Raw genomic sequence first — 26288 nt, forward strand, 5'->3', positions numbered from 1 at the left:
CTCCAGCCTGGGCAACAGAGTGAGACTCCAACTCCAAAACAAAAAACAAACAAACAAAGAATTAGTCTTTGTATACAAATACATAAGCAAAAGCATAGGAATGCTAAAGGCAAACTCCCACTGACTGACCCACTAGGTACAAGAAACCCAGTGCTGATGACTCCCAATATTTATAGGAGATACTGGAAAATGTTTTAATTTTAACTTATTTTAAAACCAGAAGAAAAAAGGACTATAATAATATTGAATATATAACAATAAATCCAGCCTAGATTGTATCCATGTTTTTACCAACACAGGTGTATAACACATTTTTAAAACATTTTTATTATGTAGAAATGGACTTAAGAAAGAAAAACTATGACCCTTGCAAATAGAACATAGTCCTGCCTGCAGTTACTGCTGGTGCTGAAAGAAGGGAAATGTTGTTAGAGCATAGAGACTCCTTAATGTTGTTTTGTAATTTTTTTTTACTCAAAATATTTTTAGTAGACATAACATAATGAGATTTGATATGTCTTTTGGGTATACACAAATATACTATGTTGTCACTATCATTTTTCTCTACATTGTAATAATTCCTAATTAAAATGTCACTAATGAATCCTTTTGATTCAATGATTAATAGCTACTTATTGGATTTTATAAAGATACAATTTTGAAATTTCTTTTTTTTTTTTTTTTTGAGTGGAAGTCTCACTCTGTCACCCAGACTGGAGTGCAGTGGCCGCTTCCGGCCACCGCAGCCTCGACCTGCTGGGCTCCGGCGATCCTTCCGCCTCAGCCTTCCAAGTAGCCGGAATACAGGCATGCGCCACCACGCCCGGCTGATTTTTGATTTATTGTAGAGATGAGGTCTCGCTGCCCAGGCGGGTCTCGAACCCGCGGGCTCAGGCAATCCACTCACCTCAGCCTCCCAAAGGCGCGGGATTACAGGCTGAGCCACCGAGCCCGGCTGAACACCAGAATTTTAAGGTAAATGTAAAAACTCTTTGCCTCCTACATTTTTTGTAAGGAAGTTTTAATCATTGCTGAGATATATTGCAAAACACTAATTAAAGATAAGAGAACACTGTATAATACATGCAGAAATATTCCTCTTAGAATAGTAATTCTTTGACCCCACGCAAGATTGCACTTTCAGATTCTGAGGCACAAAAGCGAAATAACAAAGACCACTGTAAAAACCTAGTATTTGAGTATAATAGGCAATCACCAAGGACACATTCACACCCCTCCAAATGCTTAAATCACTGGAAATTTAAACATCATTTGTAATTCTAAGAAATCATTACCCCAAAAGTCGCCATTATGATGTGCATAACAGATGTACTTAGATGGTTTAATGTAGAATTCATAAATCAGAATCGCTTTCCAGCCAAGTTTTATTAAACTTTTATTCATGGAAATGTGCAGGGATTGTTCTTTTCAAAAACAGAGAGAGTCGTTTTGCTAATGATTTCTATTGAGCATAATCCCACCACCCGAAAACAACCACAGTGATGGCAGGCTTCAATTCCTTAGCAACTGGACCTGTCAAACAAAGTCAGACACTAGCTAAAGTGATGAGGATGGGCACATTTTACTCTGGAATATACTAGTACAATAGTGAAGAGCCAAACTCAACTTCGATTTGTACAAAAGTGACTAAGCATTTTATTTTATTTTATTTTATTTATTTATTTTTTAGTTGGAGTCTCACTCCGTCACCCAGACTGGAGTGCAGTGGCGGCTCCCGGGCACCGCAGCCTCGACCTGCTGGGCTCCAGCCATCCTTCCGCCTCAGCCTTCTGAGTAGCTGGAATTACAGGCGCGCGCTACCACGCCCGGCTAATTTTTGATTTATTGTAGAGATAAGGTCTCGCCAAGTTGCCCAGGTGGGTCTCAAATCCTCAGCTTCAGGCAATTCACTCAGCTCAGCCTCGCAAGGTGCAGGTTACAGGCTAAACCACCAAGCCCGGCTTGACTAGGCATTTTAAAGAAAGAATAAGGGAGTAGGGAAGAAGGCAAGCAGGGCTTGAGTGGAGTCAGGCAAGTGAAAAATCCCTGGTATCAAGAGGGAGCATGTAAAACCCAGACCAAAAGCTTTGTACCCGCTAAAGCTATTGAAATAAAAAAGAAAAAAAGAGCCGGGCTTGGTGGCTCAGCCTGTAATCCCGCGCCTTGGGAGGCTGAAGTGAGTGGATTGCCTGAGCCCGTGGGTTCGAGACCCGCCTGGGCAACTTGGCGAGACCTCATCTCTACAATAAATAAAAAAAAATTAGCCGGCGTGGTAGCGCGCGCCTGTAGTTCCAGCTACTTGGAAGGCTGAGGCGGAAGGATCGCCGGAGCCCAGCAGGTCCAGGCTGCGGTGGCCGGGAGAGGCCACTGCACTCCAGTCTGGGTGACAGAGGGAGACTCCAACTCAAAAAAAAAAAATAAAGAAAGAAAGAAAGAAAGAAAAAAAGAGTTGGTCAATGTAAACGTGATTAGAGAAGTTTCTGCTAGGTGTCAGTTACTGAAGTTAGCATTCTATCCTCCCACAGAGACTGGGAGACAGAGCACCATATTCTTCCTGATGATTACATTTCAAAAACTGGCTTTCAAGTCCTTGAGAAAGAAATCCTTGAAATACATATTCACAATTATAAGACCTTTATTAGTAAATGCTCTAAGAAAGAGAGGTCGGGGCCTATTATCAGTTGTTGGCTAGAGCAAACTTTAAATCTTTTGGCAATCTGGGCTTTTTTTTTTTTCTTTTAACTTTTTAGGTGGACATTTTAAGGGTGGGCTAGGACCATCCCAGGAATGCAGCCTTGAGTCGATACTATGTTAGTATTTGTTAAAATAATTTGATGGGAAGTGGAAAAGTAGGTGGGTGAACTCATTTGTGCTGAGAATCAGCAATTTTATAGGCTAAAAGTGAGGCCTAGTCAAAACAAGGACTCAGAGGAACCTATCTAAAGTTAGGTCAAGAAAAACGTTTTTGTTAGACACCATGCATTTTACAAGGTAGTGATGTGGCCAGAGCCCACACAATTTTGTTTGTCTTTTACATCTAACATGATCAATAACATTTTCTCCCAGCATTATGAGCTCCACAAACTCATTTGCAATGATTGCATAATGGTCCAAAAACTGACCATGATTTGCTCATCTCCCCCTCTTAGTAGACAATCAAGTCCCTTCCCGTTGTTTAGTATTATCAGTTAAAAATAAACTCTTTATACTTAGGCTCCTCCACCCCCATTTAATTGGAATTATTAGGATTGGAATTACAAGAATTAAATTATGGGCTGTGGAGTCCCAACTCTTGCAAGACCTCAGATACACATGATTTTATTTCCATTTTCTCTCTTCCTTACTCCTTCTCCAGTCTGCCTTTCCCCAGCATTTTGTAAACTGGCACAGGGCAGTAAAAGGTAACTTATACTGAATCATTTCCCAGGACCCAAGAGTGGATATAGTGGTAGTGTCTTTTTAAATTTATTCTATTTTTGCATAAGGGAAGTATAGAGAAGGAAAACATTTTTTCCTTCTACCCTTCTAAGCTCTCAACTAGGACTTCATAACAAAAGATCAATTAACAGGAGAAAAACAAGAGTTATTAACATTGATATGTGCGTTATACGTGTGACATGTGGGAGTACCTATAATGAATAACTTAAATGGGCATCTAGTTATTATTTAGGGGCATATACCTTCTCAGGCTAAAGTAAAATGTTGGGTTGCTGGGTGAGGAAGCAAGTAATGGGAAGGTGAGTAGGAAAAAATATGACAAACAGGAGTTGTGTAGTAAGCTTGGTTATGCAGATTTAAGTGCTTCTCTCTTGATTAGTGTTGTTAAGTGTCTTCCTCCTGGTACAGGAGAGGGAGATATTTCTACAAATGGAGATTTCCTTTACAAAAGGAAAATTTGTGCCCTGTTTGTAGAGCTTTTCCTGCATTTGCAGATTCTCAGTAGCTTTTAGCTCAAAATAATCCATATGCCAAAGAGAGATATTTGGGGGTAGTATATTCTGGTACTCCTCAAAAACATCTAGAAGACATTTTGTCTCTAAAAAATGGTGTAATCAACTAAGATTTCACATTCCAAGGGTTTTATCAATTTAAACAACTAAAGAAAAATTGGAAATTTAGGCAGAGAGTGTATATAAGAGAAAGACATTTAAAGATCCTGGAAAAAAAAAGAGTAAAGTGTATTGAAGATACATATGTTTGTAGCTATAGCTTTCTACACATTGCCAGTTTGGACTCAGGGGACTACCTAAACAGTTTACTTTAACACAACTAGATTGGTACTAACAAATTGCTTTTCCCAAACATATTATCAATTTCAACATTAGAAGGCAGGAGGGTCACTGATAGTTTTGGGATATGTACCTTTATCAACATTTCCTTTGCTAACTAGTGGGAAATGCATTTTTTTTAAAAAAAAAAATTGCATTGTTTTATTTGAGAGTGAAATATAATCCCTGTCTGCATATTTCTAGTGATATTTCCTCTTTGATAAATTATATGCTGATTCCCTTTACTCTTAATTTTAAAATAGAAAGCAAATATCAATTTTACTGCAATTTTCTATACTGTATATTTTAGGAAAAAATACTGATTAATAAGAGGTATTAATCCATTAACAAGATATTAAAAATTTTAAGGACATTTCCTTTTTCTCAATGCTATCCTTAAGATATATAAAGAGAAGTGTATAGGGCATCTATGCAGTTGGAAACCAGGTAGCATAGGTAATCTTAGGGAAAGTAGTAATCTGATATGTGACTAAGAAATTTTAGATGCATATTAAATTGCATATTTGAAGAAAATTTGAGAAATATTTGCTTTTGGAAGTCTATATTTTTTTGCTTCTGACAAGAGATATGAGGAAATACCAATGTCAATAACAATAATAAAATGGTAAATGAATTAATAATAGTAATAGCAAATGACAAGTGTTGGGCATACACATCACATCATGTTAAATAATATAAATGTATTGTCTCATTTAGTCCTAACAACAAATACTTAATTTAGATCCACAATGTGCAAAAGGAGAAATGGATCTCAGAGCTTGAGAAATTACCTCTATCAGACAGCTAGTGAGTAGCTGAAAGACAAACCCACATCCATGTAATTCAGTGGTTCTCAACAAGGGGCAATGACCCCGTCACCCCCTCTGATATCTGGCAAAGTCTGAAAACACTTCAGCAATTACAACTTGAAAGAAAATTGTTTCCATATCTAGTGGCTAGAGGTTGGGAGTGCTAATAAACATCCTACAATGCGTGATAATCTACCACAACAGAAAATTATCCTTCCCCAAATGTCAAGAGGGTGAGCAAGTTAGGTGTCCAGTTGCAAATGGTACCATTAGGAAATTCTTAACACCAGATTTCTATCACCAAGCTTCCCACTGCAAGCATTGATTTCTGCTGTAAGGAGGATGACTGGTTGGTTATCCAAGTACACTTTCATCCTCGGGAGGGAAAATTTCCTACTTCCTTACTATAGCAGGCAAATCTGTCTTTGTTGTATCTTGAAGCCCAGGTAACTACTTGAAATTCTTTGCAAATTGCGGTGTTTAACAAATGAATTGTCTATGTCTAGCATTCCCTTAAGTTCATTAAACATTCATGGGAAAGGGTTTCACTTTACAGTCATTTAACAAGACGTGAAGCACTTAGTCAAGTGAAGCAACATGATATTCTGGAAACATTTGGCTTAGATGCTGTAGGACTAGAGTGGATTATCTTGGCAGTGCCTTAGAAGCATCTAGTCCCTATCATCTTTTACAAATAAAGCATTTGTGAGTCAAGATGAACTGACCTCCTTTACTACATCCAAAATGAAGAAGAGCTGGGGATGAAATTATAACCACTGGGAAGGAAAGGGATTGAATCGTCTAAGCTTGGTTCAGGGCACAGAAAGAGAAGTCATCAAAAGAGAGATGATTCTGTCAACTGAGGAATGACAAAGTTCACAAATTTGGAAAGGAGAGCTTTCTCACAAAGGATTGCAGCCTGCAACCGGACAGGCTGGGAAACAATGTCTCCAGTCAGAAGCTAGAAACAGACACTTACCAGGGAAGAATAAGAGAAGAAGGAAGAATTTATTCTGAATGGTGTGGCCAAATATGTGCATTTAATCAGTTGTAGGAAGAGTCATAAATATTTGCGAGGAGAAAGTGTGCATGTGCAATTGAGCTTCATGGGCCCCATGCTCAAAAATGGTGGCATTAGCATGATCCGAAGTGGGATTTTCAGCCCTCTGACATCAGAAGATGAAACATAGGACAGAAAAACCCTTACTGCACTTTGTCCTTAATGTAGTCAAAACAAACTCTGTGGTCAGTGGTCTCTTGTCAGGCAAACAAAGGGGTACAGCATCAGGAGATTGGTTGCTATCAGTAGGTGAAAGCTTTTGAAAGGGCTAGTTTCTGTTTAGCCTTTAGGGAAGAAAAACTAAGTAGAGGTTAGGAAGGCAGAGGTTTAAAGAGGCGTGACCAACCTTCTATCCAGTTATGGTTGAGAACTCTATTTTTAAGGTTATTCTGAGGTTCCCTTGGCCAAGAGATTGTCCATTCAATCAGTTGAGAGTCTTAGAATTTTATTTTTAGTTTGCAATCCATTCATCTTTCAAAATGAATAAAAAAATACAGAATAGAAAAATAAGAGAAGAAAATTGCAACCCCTTCCCACCTTTTTTTCCATAACTAATCTGAAGAAAGCTAGGTTTATGAGAGGTAGCATTAAATGAGAAAGAACTAAAAGATAATGCTTGCATACTAACTTAATGACTAACACTGCCTTAGAAATTAGTGGAGGGATATACATTTAGTAATGCTCATCAAACACTTTCTATGTTGAGCACTGCATAGAGTCTAAAATATAAACAGAGGAGATTGTTTCTGATCTCAGTACACTCACAGGCTAGTGGTAGAGAACAAATATATAATATATACTATTTCATAATGTAGATACATTAGGTCAAATTATTATCAGAGAATGGAAAACTACTTCTTGATTTGACTAGGGGAATCTGAAGGCTGCCTACTGGAGGAGACATTTGAATTACGTTATTGACTTAAAAAGAAAAATAAAAAATAAAAAACAACAGAATCACACAATATAAGTAGAGTGTTTATTCAGGTCAAGTTTGAGGCCTGCAACCCAGGAGCATAGATTCAAGCTGCCCTGAATATACTTTCCTATCAGCAGCAGTTACAAGTAGGTTTTCTTTTTTTTAATTTTAAAGATGTGGTGTACAATTCAGGATTAGATATACAAGTGGTCATTGTACAGGTAAAGTTTGGGCCTCCCTTTTGTCCCTACTTGACCTCGTTTGAAATCAGGTACCTTTATTCATGTTATGTGCTCCCCATCCTCAGGCAGTTTATGGCTACTGCCAATCCCTTTCTTATAGTATTATGGTAAATGTTCAGGGTTCACTTGTGAGTGAGAACATGTGGTAATCAGTGTTTTGTTTCTGTGATAAATCACTGAGCATGATAGATTCTAAATCCATCCAAGTTGCTGTGAAATCTATAATTTTGTTCTTCTTTATGGCTGCATAATATTCTGTCATGTACATGTACCATACATTTTTTTATCCAATCGTTTTACTGGGCAGCATGGTTGGTTTCGTGTCTTTGCTATTGTGAATAGAGCTACAACAAACATGCTTGTGCAGGTATCTTTTTTGTAGAGTGATTTAAGTTCCTCTGGGTATATTCTCAGAAGAGAGGTTGCTGGGTCATGTGAAAGGTCAATTTCTAGCTCTTTTAGGAATCTCCATGCTGTTTTCTGTAAAGGCTGAACTAATTTACATTCCCACCAACAGTGTAGAAATGTTCCCTTTTCTCTGCATCCTCACCAGCATCTGTTGTTTTTTTATTTTATTAATGATGGCAAAAGAAGAGGCAGTTCCTAAGTTGGTTACCAAAAAATGTTAGAAGAGGTAATTTATTTGTAGCATTAGTAAACTTAATTTTGAATAGTTCTACTTTAAAATCTGATTTCTTGTTTTAAATATTAAGTTTTAACTTTTTAACTCTACATAGATTAATACGTTTATCTATCTATTTAAGTATAGATAAAATGGCTAGTAAATGCAGACTGTATCTATTAAGAACTAGCAAAATGATGATGACCAAAACTGAGAATGTCCTTGCTTTCAAGAAGTTTACTGATTAATGTAGGTAATAGATATCAATCAAAAATCTCATGAATGTGGAATCTGATCTGTGCCAAGGCCAATAGTGAATGGTGCTACCAGAGCTTATAGCAGGCAGACTGGGAAATTTATATGATAACAGGAACAGCAAAGAGCTCTCTAAAAAGATGTAATAGCACAAGCTGAGTCTCCCTTGAAGAGTGTTGAAGCTAGTGCCTTGTTGGGGAGGAAATTGGGAAGGGGCGCTTACTGTGCCTGGTGTCTGGAGAGGGTCTCTAGTTATATTATTTTGTTTTAGAGAATATGTGTAAAGACTGATTATAATTGTTACAGTTTTTCCTGCTCTGATGTACTGGCAAAAATTCTCAAAATAACAACAATAGTCAATTTGTTTTTAATTACTTGCATCAGAAATTTAGATGAAATCACTCTTAAAAATATGTCCTAAGCATCAGTTTCTTCATCCTCTGGACTCATACATCAGACTGGCAATAAAGAAGTTTTTGACACGGCATAGATGAGCTGGGAGCAACACAAAAGAGACAGACATTTAAAACTATTTTAAAATATCCCTCTCCTGCCTTTATTGCCTGGGGTTCCAGACCAGGTGATTATCAGCTCTGTCAACATTGCTTTTCAAAACAGATCCCACTTTCATTTAACCTCCTGACTCCTGCTGTGTGCATGTGGCATGCACAGACAACAAAGCCATTTCCCTATTGCCAACACAAACCTGCTTCCTTCACTGGTCTATTGATTTCACTGCACAACAAATAAGTTGTTAAGAGCAAGGCTGGTGATGGGCAATCTGCAGTGGATGACCTCCACCACCAGGAGTACTTGTATGTGGTAAGGTTTTTGGGGAGACCAATTGGAAGGAGTGCTTCTTCAATAAATAACCCTGTTGACCAGGACCTATGGGGGTATATAAAGGAAACTGCTAAGGCTCATGCTAAGGGCATCAGTGTATGGACTGTGGCACATCCTTATTCACAACTAAAGTGACATTTTGTACCTTACTCTGGATGAGATCTTAACCTTTGTGTATACACAAAAACACAGGATCTATGTCAAGGAAAGAACATGGAATCAACTGCCAGACTTCGTAACACTGTAGAGAATTCTAATAGGGAAGTCTGAATAGGCATCTGATCAGCATATAATCAGAGCACTTAAACACCACTGGAGATGTGATTTGATGGGTGAAACTGTGTGGAATTGCATCTCTCTGGGATGAAGCAAAAATAAATACTTTCAACATAGAGCATACAATGTTCAAGGCTGTGATCCTGGCCTGTTAAGCTAAATTTTAGGAATGGTTGGTACAGATTAACGACTATGCTGAATGTGGTATGCACCTAAAGAGTCTATATCTGAGCTACTCAGGAAACTAAAAGGATATTAAATTATTCCTTTAATCTTTAAATACTTTAGGTTTTATGTGTGTTGGAGGGGAGGGGTAGATCTTTTGCTTTAAAAAATATTTTTTTTTATTTATTTAATTTTCTTTATTTTAAAGATGTGGGTACAATTCAGTGTTAGGTATACAAATGTTGATTATGCAGGTACCCTTGTTGATGAGGTGTGCTCCTCCCTTCCCTGGCGGTTTACCTCAACTGCCCATCCCAACAGCCCCTCCCCTGGCAGTTTTCCACTACTGCCAATCCCTTTCTTATGATAATTGTTCAAGGTCTTCTTATGAGTGAGAATGTATGGTACTCTGCTCCTCTGTTCTTAGTTTCTGTGATAGAACACTGAGTATGATCAACTCTAAATTCATCCAAGTTGCTGTGAAGTCCATATGTTTATCCTTCTTTATGATTGCATAATATTCTATTTTTTAAATCCAGTCCAGCTTCGATGGGGAGCATGGTTGGTTCCATGTTTTTGCTATTGCGAATAGAGCTGCAGCAAACATGCATGTGCAGATATCTTTTTGGTAGAGTGACTTGAGTTCCTCTGGATATATTCCCAATAGGGGAATTGCTGGGTCATATGGAAGGTCAATTTCTAGTTCTTTCAGAAATTACCACAGTTTTTCCAAAGAGGTTGCACTAGTTTGCCTTCCCATGAGCAGTGTAGAAGCTTTCCTTTTTCTCCACCTGCTTGCCAGCATCTGTTGTTACTTGTTTTATTAATGATGGCCATTCTTACAGGAGTTAGGTGATATCTCAATGTGGTTTGATTTGCATTTCTCTGATGATTAGCGAGGATGAGCACTTTTTCATGTGTCTGTTGGCTGCCTATATATCTTCTTTTGAGAAATGTCTACTCATGTCTTTGCCCACTTTTGAATGGGGCTGTTTGTTTTTTTTCCTTTTGGTGCAATTGAGTTCCTTGCAGATCCTAGACATTAGAACTTTGTTAGATATACAGTTGGCAAATAAAAAAAAATTATTTACTTTTTAGAGTAGATTTTATTTTTAGGACAGTTTTAAATTTATGGAAAAATTGAGAAGATAATACAGAGCTCTAGTAATTTTTGTATTTAGTTTCCCCTATTATTAACACTGTAAATTAGCATTGTGTATTTGTTAAAATTAATAAATTGTACTGACTCATTATTAACTAAAATCTACCAGTTATTTAGATTTTTGAATTTTTTTCCTAATTGCATCTTCTGTTCCGATCTTATCCAAGATATGCATTAAATTTAGCTACCATGCCTCCTTGTATTACCCTTAGCTGTGACAGTTTGTCATATTTTCTTTGTTATGGTGACTGACAATTTTGAGTAGTAGTGGTAGAGTATTTTGTTCTTTTTTATGACTGTGTAGTATTCCATCATGTATATGTACCACATTTAATCCTTATACAAATTTTGATAAATAATATTTTCATTTTCATTAGGTTAAATTTAACATATCTGTTGAAACTTTTTCTTTGACTCCTCTGTTATCTATGAGTATGTTGTTTAGTCTCCAAGTATTTGAGGATTTTCCAACTAAGTTTCTTCTATTGATTTCTAGTTTAATTTTAATGTGATCTGAAAACGATCTTTGTAAGATTCTTATTCTTTTAAATTTTATAAAGTATGTTTTATGGCCAAAGAATGTGGCTTATCTTGGTTAATATTCCATGTGAACTTGTGAAGAATTTATAATCTGCTATTGTGGTTGGAGTATTCTACAAAGGTCAGTTAGATCAACTTGATTGAAAATACTATTCAAGTCAAATATATCTTTACTAATTTTTCTGCCTTCTGGATCTGTGAATTATTGATGGGAGGTTGTTGAACTTTGTAAGTGTAACAGTGGAATTGTCTAATTTTCCATGTAGTTATTTTAATTATTGTTTTAAATATCAGTGATCTGTTATTAGTTGCATAAATGTTAGCTATTGATTTAGCTTCTTAGAGAATTGACTTTATTATTAGTAAAGGATACTTTTCTTATTCTTTTTCACTCATGGTTTTCCTTTTTTTGACTTTGTCTAAAATTAATATAGTTACTTCAGCTTTCTTTTGATTCAGTGTTAGCATGGTATATATTTTTCTACTTTATTGTTATCCTATCTGTCTTTTTATATTTGAAGTGAATTTCTTACAGACGATATACAGTTGTTTTTATTTAAGTCAACAATCTCTGTTTTATACTTGATGCGTTTAGACCAATCATATTTAAAATTTTCATTAATATTAATACAGTTGATTAGTATCTACCATATTAATACCTAGGTCTGTAGTGTAGTATCTGTCATTAACTTTGAATTTCTTGGTGATCATTACTTCAAACTTTTCTCCTGATCCCTTCCCTATCTATCAAAAACAAATGTTGTTGTATTTCAATTATGCATGTGTTATACCTCTTGAAATTGTCTCATAATTCTTGAATATTCTCTCATCAAATACAAACTAGGCTCAACCCTGATAAGCTTTCAAAATAAGAAGAGTTCTGGTGTGTTCAGGGTGGTATGGCTATATATAGTTCTTAAATACTCTCTTATATTTATAATGTTTTTCTTTTTTCTTTTTTTTTTTTTTTTTTTTTTGGCTATTGATGAACCTATCCTGTATATTCATCATTTCTGTTATAGTGGGTTTTTTTTACCCCCAACATTTGCTTTTGATAGAGTTTCCATCTCTTTGCTTACAGTATCTCTTTGTTATTGTATGTTGTCTACTTTTTTCTTTAGAGATATAGGGTCAAAAGAAACCCCTGTCTTGACTCTTGAGGTTCAAGTTTGAGTCTGAGGGATAAACTGACAATAGATGAGTTAACAGGAGAAGAAGCATACAAATGTATTTACATGCATGAGGCCACTAGAGGAAGATGAGTGCCCAATAACCAATGATGTCTAGATGCTTTTTATCCCCTTATTCATAGGGAAGAGGCAAATAAAGGATATAAGCAATTTTGGAGGAGGAGTAAATGATTTTTTGGAGAGTTGCATGAACTCAATATAATAGACAATGATCTGGACAACGTTTGTCTGGACTCTAGGTATGGTGTTTGATTTTCAGTTCCTTCTTTGTGTTATGACTTAAAATGACTTAAATCTTCCTGGGTTAAAAACATTTCCATAAGGCTATTGAAAGCAACTATGTTCCTCTTCAGTGAATCTGGTCTTTAGGTGGATAAGAGAACTTCAGATAAGAGTCTCTCTGCATGCTTCTGGAAAGATAGAGAAGCAAGGAATAGGAGTGCAGGAGAAGGTCAGAGAGATACCTTGGTTCTGAGGCTGCTTCTTTAATTTAAAGTACTCAACATATCAAAGTGCTATGCTTTGGGATATTGTTTTCTGAACCCCAATAGAATCCTTATTACATTTTTCATGACCATTTTAATTTCCTTATCTGATTACTCCAGCATCTTTGTGATTTATAAATTCTGATGCTTACTTTGTCTCTTCAGATTGTTTTTCCTTGTCTTTTAGTGTACTTTTAAATTTTTTGTTAAAATGTGGGCATAATATGTAAGGTAATAAGAATTGAGGCAAATAGGCCTGAAATGTAAGGTTTTATGTTAATCTCGGTAATAGTTGGGTTTTGTTTAAAGTTTGCTATATCGATAAATACCAGACAGAGACTTTCAAATTTTTTAATGTTTTTGTTTGTTTTCTATTTGGGTTCTTCTCCCCTCCTTTTTTTCTTCCTTTTCTCCCTTGATGTTCTTGAGTTTCCCTAAGAAGTCCTTAGTAAGCACTCCTTAGTAGAGCCTGATTCTTGCAACATTCCATTTGTAATCCATTCTTATTACAGTAGAGCCCTGTGGATTTAAAGAGTGGTAGAGGGGAACTCTTCTATTATATTATGATTAGATTTCATTCCTTTAGTGGGCCTGTGCCTCTGAGCTGTCGCCTTCATAAGTGTTTCTTCACCCTCCCCCCTGCTTATGTGAGACAGGAAGGCTACAGGGGGCTAGAGTCTGGGAACTACTCTTCTCTCTAATGAGATAAGGCTCTGGTAAAATCTTTTTCAGAAAAGCAGGCAATTGTTGTGCCTTTCAAAATGGTTATTTTTCTCCTTTTACTGGCAGAAACTTGATACAATTTTGTTGTTGTATCAAGATACAACGACAAAATCTGACATACAGATTCTAGCAACTTGTCAAAATTACTACTTAAGCATTCCTACCAATTATGGTTCCAGCAGAGTTTGTGACACATAAGCTGATCTTGACTATGAGTGTCTGTATTTACCTGTTTCTCCAGATTTCTGGGTGGTGGTTTGCCCTGCAACCTTAGTTAGCTGAAGATTACAAGAATAGTCATCAATTTTTAGTTTGTTCAGTTATTTTTCCTTATTGTAAGAACAGGAATAATGACTTCTAAGATTTTTATTCATCACAGCTAAAACCAGCATGTGGAATATCAGTTGAAGGAACTGTCAAGTTATTTAACACTTCCACATCTCTCAACCAACCCTGGATGGGGATACAGCAACTTAAACCTGAGCTTCAGGTTAAATACAGTCACTAAAATGAAATGCTGTGAGAGAAAGGAAAAAGGTCTAAAATAATCAATTTGGAAACAAATTTGTTTTAATGGAACAAATTAGTATAAATGAAAACAGTTGTGCAATGTAATATCAATTAAACATTTGAAAGAAAAGGATTAGAAAACAGCTATTATGAACACTATGAATAAGCAGAATAAGTAAGAGATTGATTCTATTCCTGACTTTTATTCAAGATTTTTCAAAAGTTCTTCCATCTCACAGGATTCAAAGAAGAGACTTTGAACTAATGTCTCAAATGCTGAATTAAGCTTTTTGACTTGAGAAAAAAGAGAGAGAGGAGGAAGAAAGGAAAGAAGGATGGAGGGGAGGAAGGGGGAGGGAGGGAGGAAGGAAGGAAGGAGGAAAGGAAGGAGAGGGAGGGAGGGGTTTACTGACTTTATTTTTTAATTTTTTAATTTTTTTTTGAGTTGGAGTCTCACTCTGTCACCCAGACTGGAGTGCAGTGGCCGCTCCCGGCCACCGCAGCCTCGACCTTCTGGGCTCCAGCGATCCTTCCGCCTCAGCCTTCCAAGTAGCTGGAACTGCAAGTGCATTCTACCACGCCCGGCTAATTTTTTTGATTTATTGTAGAGATGAGGTCTCTCCAAGTTGCCCAGGGTCTCGAACCCGTGGGCTCAGGCAATCTACTCACCTCAGCCTCCCAAGGCACAGGACTACAGGCTGAGCCACCGAGCCCGGCTTGCTGACTTTAAATGATTTGTCAGTTTCTCTAGAAAATCTGGATGCCCCAGAAGCAATTGACCAACATTGCCTTCTGATAGCTCTCTACAGTTGCTGAGCAAAGAATTGCTTTTGTCAATTTGCCATGAATGTACCCAGAGCATCTCACTTATTTTTGTAGCTGGGCTTTCTAGACTTCTGAATCCATCTTCTAAACCAATGTATTAGACATTGGAGAACAAAGATAACAAACCATAATACATCTGTTTTAGAACCTGAAAGTGATATAGAAATTCAGGATATAGGTTACATTTCAATAAATATGTTGATTCATTTTACTTTTTCAATGGATTAATTAAACAAACAACATTAATCAATAACAAAGCACACATGAAGGTATTTCCATCCTTTATTGGATCTTTGTTATTCTGGGTTGTTGAGAACAATAACTTTTGCCAAATTATCTCTGCATCTTCTTTTTGTAGTGTCATTTTATTTCATTTTGCAAAAGGTCTGACCTGCTTCTACAAGTCCATTTTGAATGTCAGATCCTGCTTCAAGACATGGTCATTACTGCCACTGTGTGGCTTGTTTTGGAAGTACTTAAAAAGAAAACATTTAGTTGGAGCTTTTGAACTTAACGATAACCTTGATATTTTCCCTAGTCTCCATAACTCATACTCATGGATACAGTTTTCTCTAAGCATAACACCTAATTAGTAGTTAAAGTTTATTTTAATTTTTCTGAAAAATTTCATCGTGATTAGTTGCAAGAGAAACACATGCATGAACATGGACTCAAAAAAATATATGTATATGTACATGCATAATCTGTGTATGTATATATAAACATAAAGCTAAATGTGTATTTATGTAGTCATATACACATTGTATGTATGTCTATTTATTGCATTTTCATTGTTTATACAAATAGATTCATATGCATACTTTTTGTACTTAACCTTTATTCTTTTTGATGGCTGCATAGTATTCATTTGTGGACATGTCCAGTGTTTTCAATTTTTTCCTCTTTTGTATTTGTTTTCTGTTTTATTAAAAATTGTACTACTGATATACTCTGGTAGCTATATAATGGGAATACTAGAATTAACATTCTGAATCAAGGGGTGTTTATATTAATTTTTTTTTCTGAGATCAAATATTTTATTAAATCAAAGTCATAAGGAAAAATATCCAGGTCTCAATAAAGTTGGATCATGTTTCATTCCATGAAGACAAATTAACAGTTTTTAATAAATCCTCTTAGAAAGTCTCTAACTTTAAGCTTTCTTAAATGATTAATGTTTATTGTACAAAAGAGTCTATTGTGTCAGGAATGGCCAAGAATTATATTTAAAATTTTGAAACATATTGACAATTTGTTCCCCAATTTAACACCAATACTACTTTTCCCATATATTTTGTTTCCTGTATAATCTTGAAATTTAATTATTTTCAATTTTTTAAAAGATGAATTCTCTCAGTGTTGCCTAGGCTGGAGTGCAGAGGCTGTTTACATAGCACACTGTTTTCATAGTGTACCATGCACTATAATTTCATACCCCTGGATTCAAGTGATGCTCCTGCCTCAGCCTCCTCCAGTGGCTGGGACTCACTCCCACATACACCGAGCTTATTTTCTCTATTCTTATTACCATCTCTTTACAATGAGTGTAGTTGTACACCTCCCATTTGTATATTGCATATCTGTCTTTATTTTTCTGTGAAATTCTTGTTCAACCTTTCATTTTTTTTCAGTTGATTTTTGTGCAGTCTTTATAGCTTAAGAATACCTTTGGACACACAGATAGAGAATATTTCACCTTGAATTTTGTTTGATTATTAGCCATTTTGCTGCTTAGGATATTTAAATTGGTAGTAAATCAAACTTAATATATTTTTATTTTATAGTCTCTGGGTGTTTTGTCCTAGTAAGAAGTGTTTTTCTCCCTTAAGGTTATAAATAAATCTCCCTGTATAATCTCATAAAGTTTTTTAAATGTATTTTTATTAGCCAAATGGTTCATTAATATCTTCTTGTCTTAATTCATTTGTGCTGCTATAAAGGAATATTCAAGGCTGGGTAATTTATTTTAAAAAGAGACTTATTTGATTTATGATTCTGTAGTCTATACAAGAAGCATGGCACCACAATCTGCTTTGTTGAGGGCCTCAGGAAACTTCTACTCATGACAGAAGAGAAAGAGGAGCAGGTATCACATTGCAAGAGAGAAGGAGCTAGAAGAGAAGAGTGCCAGGCTCATATGTTTTTATTTTTACTTTTTTTTGAGTTGGAGTCTCACTCTGTCACCCAGAATGGAGTGCAGTGGCATGCTCTTGACCACAGCCTTGACCTGCTGGGCTCAGGTGATCCTTTCGTCTCAGCCTTCCAAGTAGCTAGAACCACAGGTGTGTGCCACCATATCCGGCTAATTTTTTGATTTATTGTAGAGACGAAGTCTCGTCAAATTGCCCAGGCTGATCTCGAACCTGTAAGCCCAGGCAATCCTCTCGCCTCTGCCTCCCAAAGTGCTGAGATTACAGGCATGAGCTACCACTACTGGCTTGGAGTGCCAGGCTCTTTAAACAATCAGTTCTTGGTGAACTAATATAGTGAAAACTCACTCATTACCTTGGGTAGGGAACTAACCCATTTGTAAGAGATCTGCCTCCATGATCAAAGACCTCCATTTAGACCCCACCTTCAACACTGGGGATCAGATTTCAACACAACATTTGGAGACAGATATCCAAACAGTATTATTTCTCTTTATTAAAATCTAGCAATACGGATTAACCTAAAATTAGACTTTACTATTACCAACAAATATACTTATTGCCATACAGATTTTTTTTAGTTTATGGAGTCTTTTTTTAGTACACTTAATTTTAATTTTGATATAGTCAAATTATCAAAATTTTAATTGTTTGTAATTTTTGTGGCTTGTTGAGAAAGACTTTCATAAGTAATATTTATCATATTTTACTTTATCCTCATTCTCAACAAGCACAGTCAGGATTTTTTAAAAAATGATTATGTTTCTGTTTTTCTATTCCTTTCTTCTGTTTGTAATTTTTGTGGCTTGTTGAGAAAGACTTTCATAAATAATGTTTATCATTTTTGTTTGCATTTAGCTCCTTATTGACATGACTTTTTATGATATAAAATAGAAAACAAAATTCATTTTATTTTCTGGTAATAGTTGGTCAAGCACCTTCTTTCCTGAATCCTGTGTTTTTCTCTGAGACTTGAGATTCCACACGTTTCTATAACATGTAAAGACTCAATACAATTATAAATTTGTCAAATTCTTCATGCAGTGATTTAGTTTTACTTTGCTTTTTTGAAGTTATACTGTTAGATACATATATCCATCATTGACTTTTAAAAACATATTTTGTACATAACTGTATTTTATTCCTGTTATAAGCTTTTCTGTTTCTCTATACTTTGCAGGGTATATCTTCACCCATTCTATTTGGTCTTTTTCTTTGTTCTTTCTAAATGATCTCTCTCAGACAATAGATGAGTAGATTTTTAAAATCAGTGTGTGAACCATTTAATAGTTAAATCTAGCCATCCACAGTTATTGTCATTACTGGTGGTTTCACACTTATCCCTGCTGCATTATTTCCAATTCACCATGTTCTTTTGTTTCAACCCCTTAATTAATTTTTGCTGAATAAATAATATTTTTTCTCTTTCATGATTTCTGTATTATATAATTCTTATATTCTAGTGCTGCCTAATTTTTATTGCACCCTTAAGTATATATGAATATATGTAATGTATTGTCTATCAGTGTCTAAAATTAAATTAACATTCATATTTTACTTTATCCTCATTCTCAACAAGCACAGTCAGGATTTTTAAAAAAATGATTATGTTTCTGTTTTTCTACTCCTTTCTTCTTATCTATAACTTTCAGTCATGCTGAAATTCTTTGGATTTTACTCTCATGTGTTAATTTTAAAACTCACATTTTTATAAATACTGTATAAAAATGACTTCTTCCTGTTAGATTCATTTTTCTTGTGATTATAATACTTTTTCTAGTTCTACCTTCATAAGTCATCCTTAGAATCCACGTACACATGAGACTCCAAGCAACCACTATCTATTAACTAGAGATGGCATTTGGTTTGGAATTTATTCTCCATTCCTGGCACGTATCTAGTTTCTTATAGTTCAAAGACAATATTCCTCAAAGGCTAGAAAACATCTTAAAGTGTCATCTTCATCTACCTTCCTTTTACTTGACTTAAGTGTATTAAGTATTGCCTCATTAATTTTTTCAGTAATCCAATGAGAGATTTTACGATCCTATCTTATTAATTCAAGGTTCAAAAAGGTTGATTAATTTTATTCCCTTCCTTTTTTTTGGTCAGTGCCTCTAATATTGCTTATTTGTTTTTGAAGTGAAAAAAAACTATCAAATTTTATGGTTTTACAGTTATTTAGGATGACATCTAAAATTTGCAGGTTGATAATATGTCGGTACTGAATATTCAGATTACAAAAAATCTTTTAGTGTGAATAACATTGTAAAAAAGTCATTTCTGAAGAAGTCTTCATCTAGAGTTTCTAGAAGAGAAATCTGCTACCCCTTTCTCCCTGTTCAAGTGCCAAGTATCCAGAGAGGGCTAAACTTCACAACTTGCTGCTCTGGAGATTCCATGTGATTGTCCCTTTAGGGTAAAGTTTTCTTAAGATGCTATCTCTTTAAGCTTTCTTTAGGATGCTATGCCTTATGAGATATTATAGTTAAAGGTGAAACCAAGGGTTAGGAACTATAAAGAGTGAAATGCTCACAAATTTCTCTTGTCAGACATAGTAATTACCTGGGAACAGGTTGAAAGGTAGAAGCACTAGAGTGTGGCGGGCAGATATTCTGAATCGATGTCCTTTATAATTCTTAGAGTGTTATGAGGCTTATTCAGTTAGTATCTATTAAACTCCTATTGTTAGTAATCCAGCTGCTAATACTTTTCTTGGGGAAGAGGGATAAGATATATGTCAAATAAAACATCCACTAACTTCTAATACCTACTGTAGTGTTATAGGCTCTCCTCTCATAATTTATCCTCCAGCTCAACTCTGTGCATGTGATTTCCCACAGTATTCAAAGGCGGAAAGACATCCTGTGACTGCACTGGAGAAAATGATGGAGTCCAGTTTTGTCGGCCCCCAGTCATTCCCCGAGGTCCCTTCTCCTGACAGAGGAAGCCAATCTGTCAAACACCACAGGTACAGGTAGCTCATCGTGGTGGGAGCGGGCATGAGTGAGTTCACCATGTATACACTGAGTAGCACGTGCCAAGGGATGGTAACATGGCTCAGGAGGAACAACTGCTCTTGCTTCTCCTGCAGTTTTCCATGGACTAGATGCTCAAGTAGATCACATCAGGTAAACCAAAGATACCAGCTTCCCCAGCAGATAGCATCCAGCAGATAGCATCACCTGCTGGAACTGTTAACAACACCCATCAAAGCTGTAGGCACAGACCAGTGAGAGAAACAACTGCATTCTGTAAAACTATTAAGAACAGAATTTTTTCCTGGCTTGACTTTTCTAGTCCGCTAAGTTAATGACTAATTCTTCCCTAGGCAGCTGATGTGACAGGTTCCAGGTCTTCCAACATTATTTTCACAAAGCAAAACAAAACAAAAACTTTCCACAAGGACAAAGCCTCCCTCCTCCTTGGATTTATAAGATCTTCTTTTACCAGTGGGGTAGCACTTTCTTGCAAGCTAACCCTAGAAATTAGTTCTTTTAGGGAGAAAGCGAAAAATAAACTTATTTGATACATTTCATAGCACTCAGAAGCTGAATATGTCCTTCAGCATCTTCTAGTCCACACTTTTGTGTTTTCACAATGAGGAATATGGAACTCCAAAGATTAAAGATATTTGTTCTAAACCAAGTAGTAAAGTTTGGAACCTATGTAAGAATACACAATATGCTTATGTATGTCCAAATATGTATCTCCAATCTGCACGGAAGTTGTTCAAAGATTTAAGCTTCCTTTTATTAGAGAGAAGCACAGTATTTTAAACTTTGAAAGACAATTAAAAATTTAAAATGTTTAGAAGAAAAAGGTAAAAAAAAAATGATTTCTAACAATGAAAGAAAAATGTTGACCCTTTGTTTTCACATACTGGGCTTTGCATAATGTCATGCCAGAAGCATACATGATAAAAAGAAACTACCTTCTCCCTCACATCTTAATGAGTCACATGAAAAGGACTTTATTGTTCCTGGTCACATTTATTTTGAGATTTTTAGTCACTCTTCACACTAATTCTCAGCACTGGATGCTGATTTTTATTCTCATTCTGCATGAGTAGAGAGTAAGATAGCAAGATTTGCCAATTAAAAAAAATGGTTTAAATATTTTCAACTCAAGATCAAAATATGTTTGGCTCTTGGATAATTGCTTTAACTATTTATTGTAAGTTTTGGTTTGCATCAGTTGTTGCACAATATTTCCCTGTTAAAAGAGCATTTTATTTCACTGGACCTAATGGAAGTTGTCTTGATTCAGTTTAAAATTGCTAGCCTTTTAAAAGATAGATATTCTCTCCCAAACAGTATTTTCTCTGACTGATTATAACACATGTTAAAACAGTATTCCTCCTAGTCAAGTAAAATAATTCAGAATAACATTAGCCTAATGTTACATTAACTATATTATGCCATATATGCTTGAAAGTTGAGATTTTTTTTTTAAATTGCAGATTATAATGTGTTTGAGCTGCAATACCACTACTCCCAGTTCTTGTCTGTTTATATGCTCCCTCCTAAACTTGGCTTTTACTATGGATTCTAGGAGTCACTCCTAGATTAAATAAGGACATCTTTAAGAGACCCTCCTTTTTGTTTGGTTCCATGACGTTGCATACATTTTTGGCATACATTGTGCCCTGATGCTATCCAGGGTTGACTTATAAAGTGCTTTTAGAACTTTATGTAAACTGTAAACTGTAATGTAGTATATCATAGCTTTTGTTTTGTAAAACATGTAATCGACTTAAATGTTTTCATGATGGGTAACCTGGGCACTGATTTATATATCCTGCAAACTGCTCCATAACTTCCTGAATGCCACTGGGTTAAAAGGCCTGAATAACTGATTGAGCAATAGGCATAGAATTGTTTTTTAAGATGGGTCACTAGTTCCTACTGATAGACTTTGTTGTTGTGACAGTTTAGCAAGCTATGAATAATTGATTTATTTTAGTGCTCTGCAAATATGATTCACTTATGAAACAAAGCTACTAATTCAAAGCCATTTTTTCTAAGGTTTAGCCCCTCACAAAAAGAAAACAAAAATTCTATTTAAAAAAAATCGGTTATGGCATGTCATACTTCTTACATTATATTTTGGCAACATAACTCGCTTATCAAAAACACGTATGTGGCTTTTTTGTTTTTTTGTTTTTTTGTTTTTGTTTTTAACAATGACAGGGTTTTCAGTGATCGGGAGGAAACTTGACTTTCCAGAACTACAGACAATAATTATGCTGAGCACCTATTGTATGCTTGATGCTTGACACTTTACATACTTTCTTTAACTTCCATAGAAATCTTATGAAAATTCTTAAGTATGATGCTAATATCTTCTTTTTGACACTCTCACCCTGCCCCCACCATCTAGCCTCTACCTTTTCTTGCCTTGCCTTGTGCACGAGGAGGGCTGCAGTTTCACTTGTCCTCTGATTTCTGTTGGTTCAGTGAGGCACAGGCAAAAGATGGAAGATCAGGAAGAGAGTGAAGTCATATAGCACTTTTGCCTGCTCCATCTCTTCTGGTTGCCTCAGCTATGTTCCTTTTTCTGAGACCATAGAGCCTGACAAATGGTCTACTCCTTATAACTCACTGTCTCCATTTTGGTATTGCTCACTTACCTTGTCCCTTCAGTCAGAGGGATAACCAGTTTCTTGTTGTTACTAACCCTGCGGTGCAGTTAGTCTCCCTTGCTACATTTTTTTCTCTCAAACACTGAACACATCTTAGTATATAGTAAATATCTTCAAATGACCCAATTTAAAGTGCCATTCATTTCTCTAAGACTTTGGTACAAGTACCTCCCCCAGCATAATGCATCTAGTAATGTGCAGACCTGATACTTGCACACAAGCCTTCATACCCTGCAAACTCCATCATTACCATTGGATGGTAGACAGAAGTAAGAAGGGAAACAAATGAGCTATTAAAGAGCTCCTTAAACTTGTTGGTTTAGTCCTCTAACTAGACTTCCCTTGTTGTTAGGCATTTTGAGACACACTATACAAGAAATATAATGAAAAAGAATCAAGATACAATAATGTTGCCAGAATTTGCATAAATTCAGGAGTTAATGTTGACCTGAAAAATGTAAAACTTGATCAGTCACCTTGCCAAAACCATGAAAGTGGTTTCTAGCACTCAAATGTCAGGCTTTCATATTTGCAAAGTTTTATTTTGTGTTTATTAAGTAGTAATAACAGTAATATTGAAAGGAGAAAGTGACAGAACTCCAAATAATATAGTGATATCGTAAAATTCCTTTGGGAGACTGATCTCTTTAGAGCTTATAGATTTATTGAAATTTTAAGAAGGTTTTCTATATATCTTTATATGATTTTTTATTTTCATAGTTAAGTGAGAATGCAATTCAAAATTCTCAATTTACTTATTATCTGAACACTGCAGAACCTATGTAACTATGTAAACTGACATCTTATAGAATGCCTACTCCAAAACAAAATTCTCTTCACCAGTCTACAGTAGGGTAAATTTAGCGTGATGGAGATCAGACTGGATATGGAATAGACTGGATATGGAATAGTCAATTAGCAATTGGTTTTTTATAGAGTCTAGTTTTCTGTTGTACATAAGCTAGGTAGGAGTTCTCCCTTTGTTAAAATCTATGATATAACTCATTTATGTCTTTTGCCTTCAGATGGCATCTGTGAACATAAGGTTATTTGAGTATTTAGATATACGAGTCAAATAAAATATATATTTAGATGTTTATTGAAAGCAAACTCAAAAGAAAATTTAGTTTCTCAAGTTTGATGAAAATCTAAGGTAGTGAACTGGGAATTTAACACATATGTTAATGAGAGATTGCCAGTTAAAGTAGGTTTGTTTATTCTATCACTAACAAGTAAAAAATGTTTTCATAAATCCCTTCTGAGCTTCCTATGTTTAGTTCTTGTCTGTGTTTAATAAGAAGGTTGTTTTATTTCTATTTCAGAGACATCTACTATGGCTTGGATAATCAGGGTGAATGGGAATCAGCAGCTTGAGAATTCCTAAGGCTCACTTCTTATCTCTATCTGGAAAGCTGCCATTATGTTGTCAGTTATATTCTAAATTGGAAAACCAGAAACACAGGAGTTTGTCTTTGACTCAGTGTCTCCAGGAATAAAATGGATCGGGCACCTTCTTGTTCCTTTTTGCCACATGTGCTATATTCACGGATGGTCCCGGGTCTAGAACGTTAAGGATTTGTGGTGTGAATGCAATGTTTGCAAAGTTGGAGCAGCCATCTGTGAGGTTATTGCTATGATCACTTTTGTTTGTTGTTGTTTTGTTTCTTTTTCACCCCAGCAGGAGCCTCTCCTCTTGCTGCAGCCCAGCACAAAGAAGTGGGATGCTTCATCGGAATGCCTTCAGAAGGACACCCCCCTCACCCCGAAGTAGGCTGGGTGGAATTGTGGGACCAGCATATCAGCAACTAGAAGAATCAAGGATCCCAGACCAGGATACAATACCCTGCCAAGGGTAGGTCTTAAAAGCAGTGTACTTTAGGGAAGATGTCTTTAATACCATTGCTTTAGATTAAGTTGAAAGTTCCTTGGGGTTTTATTCATTGATTTCTTAATTAATTGGCTATTTAAACTTATTGCCATCTTTGTTCCATAAAAACTGAATCATCTTGATAGAACAGACATGATGAAAATATGTCCTAGGGAAACATTGGTTGAGAATAAACATAACACTAAGAAGAAAATAAGTGTAGCTATCTAGGCAATATGTTATTATATTGTTGCTAAAACACCTGGGAATTTGTCTTTGATTAAAATAAAAATAATAATAATAATAATCAAGTGTCATAGGAAGACTAAAATGTTCCTTCATATGTGGGTTAGAAAAATGATTTAATTATCTGATCAGTATTGTGGACAATACCCTAAACAATAACCTTTACCATTTATACACTATCTGCTTCTACTGAGCTTGAATGTGCAATTCGGGTCAATATTGAGAATGTAATGTTATGGTACAACTTACTGAACTCATATCTCTAGATTACTCATGGTATAGGGTAGAAGGATAAACTTTGGACACCATGACTACTGCTCATTACAGTGTAAAAGATGTCCCTTCCTTTGGTTCACACAGAACTTTACAGGATTCCCAGCTTGGTAGGTGGAGAGCAGGATGAATTTTAGCCATATTCACATGACTGTCAGAAACTATTCAGCCAAACATGACCATCCCTCCTTAAACTGACTGGAGTTCAAATTCCATTTCTGCCCTTTACTATTTGTATGTGCTTGAGAAAATTTTACTATCTGAACTTAAACACCCTCTGAGAATTGTTGGGCAGATTTTTAGAAATGATTTGTGTAAACTGTTTGTACCTAACACATAGTAAGCAGAGAAGTAGTACTCCTATTTATTGTCACAATAATTGTCATAATGGTTTATTAGTTTCAAAAGCTATGCAGTCAGGATTTAATCCAAAAGCTTCAGGAATATGTTTCCTCAGTCAAGTCAAATTCTTGTTGCCCTAGTTTTTATCCCTCTGAATGAGCTGGGCCAGATTTCTATGCAGCTTTGGCCTGGGTGATTTTTCCTGACACTCTACCAGGAAAATGAACAAAACAGGTGGGAGGTCTAACACAGAGTCTCACCTTTCTCTTTCCTTCCGTGTATGGGAAATATGGAGCAGTGTCCTAGAGTTCTGACAAAACTCAGTAACAGATTTCTTTAGAAAGATTAGAAGATAGGGAATAAGCAGCCTGTGATTAGGTTTTGTAATTTTGAAGAAATTTCAAATGGACTATAATAGGCATTTGGTACAGATTTAGGATGACAGTTGCAAATTCAACATAATAGTCAAGTTGTCCAATATGCAGAATGCAAGTCAAATAGCAATTTGCATTTCTCTTGGTCTTATCTCTAAAAGGGGGTTTGCACTTAGCCTATAATTATAACTGATCATGTTTCATAATGACTTTCTTGTTTGTAAATCACTAATGATGCCTCTTACTTAGAAGTATGACTATAAATATATAAAATCCCAAAGGTGAATGTTGAAAGCAGGAGTGAGGGAAAATCAACTTTAAAGGTTTTTGATTGAATACGAAACCCAGCTCATGATGACTTTTTTCTGTTGAACACTGTTAATGACTATCTTTTCATATGTTCTAAGTATAAGGGTGCCCTGAGCTTGTGCCAGATTCAAACCATACTTACACGTATCTTCAAGAGCTCAGAGAACTCATTACATATTTAGGCGATTT

The 26288-nt window shown here is 35.7% G+C and overlaps 1 protein-coding gene across 2 annotated transcripts in view; it reads left to right on the top strand.

Annotated features, from left to right (window-relative positions):
- The window catches only part of NRG3 (neuregulin 3), a 33016-nt gene that overhangs the window by 784 nt on the left and 5944 nt on the right, over positions 1-26288 (top strand). For both annotated transcript variants that reach the window (XM_021714728.1, XM_021714729.1), the window contains exons 2-3: positions 19888-20015; positions 24367-24540. In XM_021714728.1, coding sequence (XP_021570403.1) covers positions 19888-20015; positions 24367-24540 — 302 coding nt within the window. The remainder of the gene's footprint in view (positions 1-19887; positions 20016-24366; positions 24541-26288) is intronic.

Source organism: Carlito syrichta, unplaced genomic scaffold (assembly GCF_000164805.1).
Source record: "Carlito syrichta isolate Samal-C Ts95f unplaced genomic scaffold, Tarsius_syrichta-2.0.1 Scaffold305732, whole genome shotgun sequence".
NCBI classification, from domain to species: domain Eukaryota; kingdom Metazoa; phylum Chordata; class Mammalia; order Primates; family Tarsiidae; genus Carlito; species Carlito syrichta.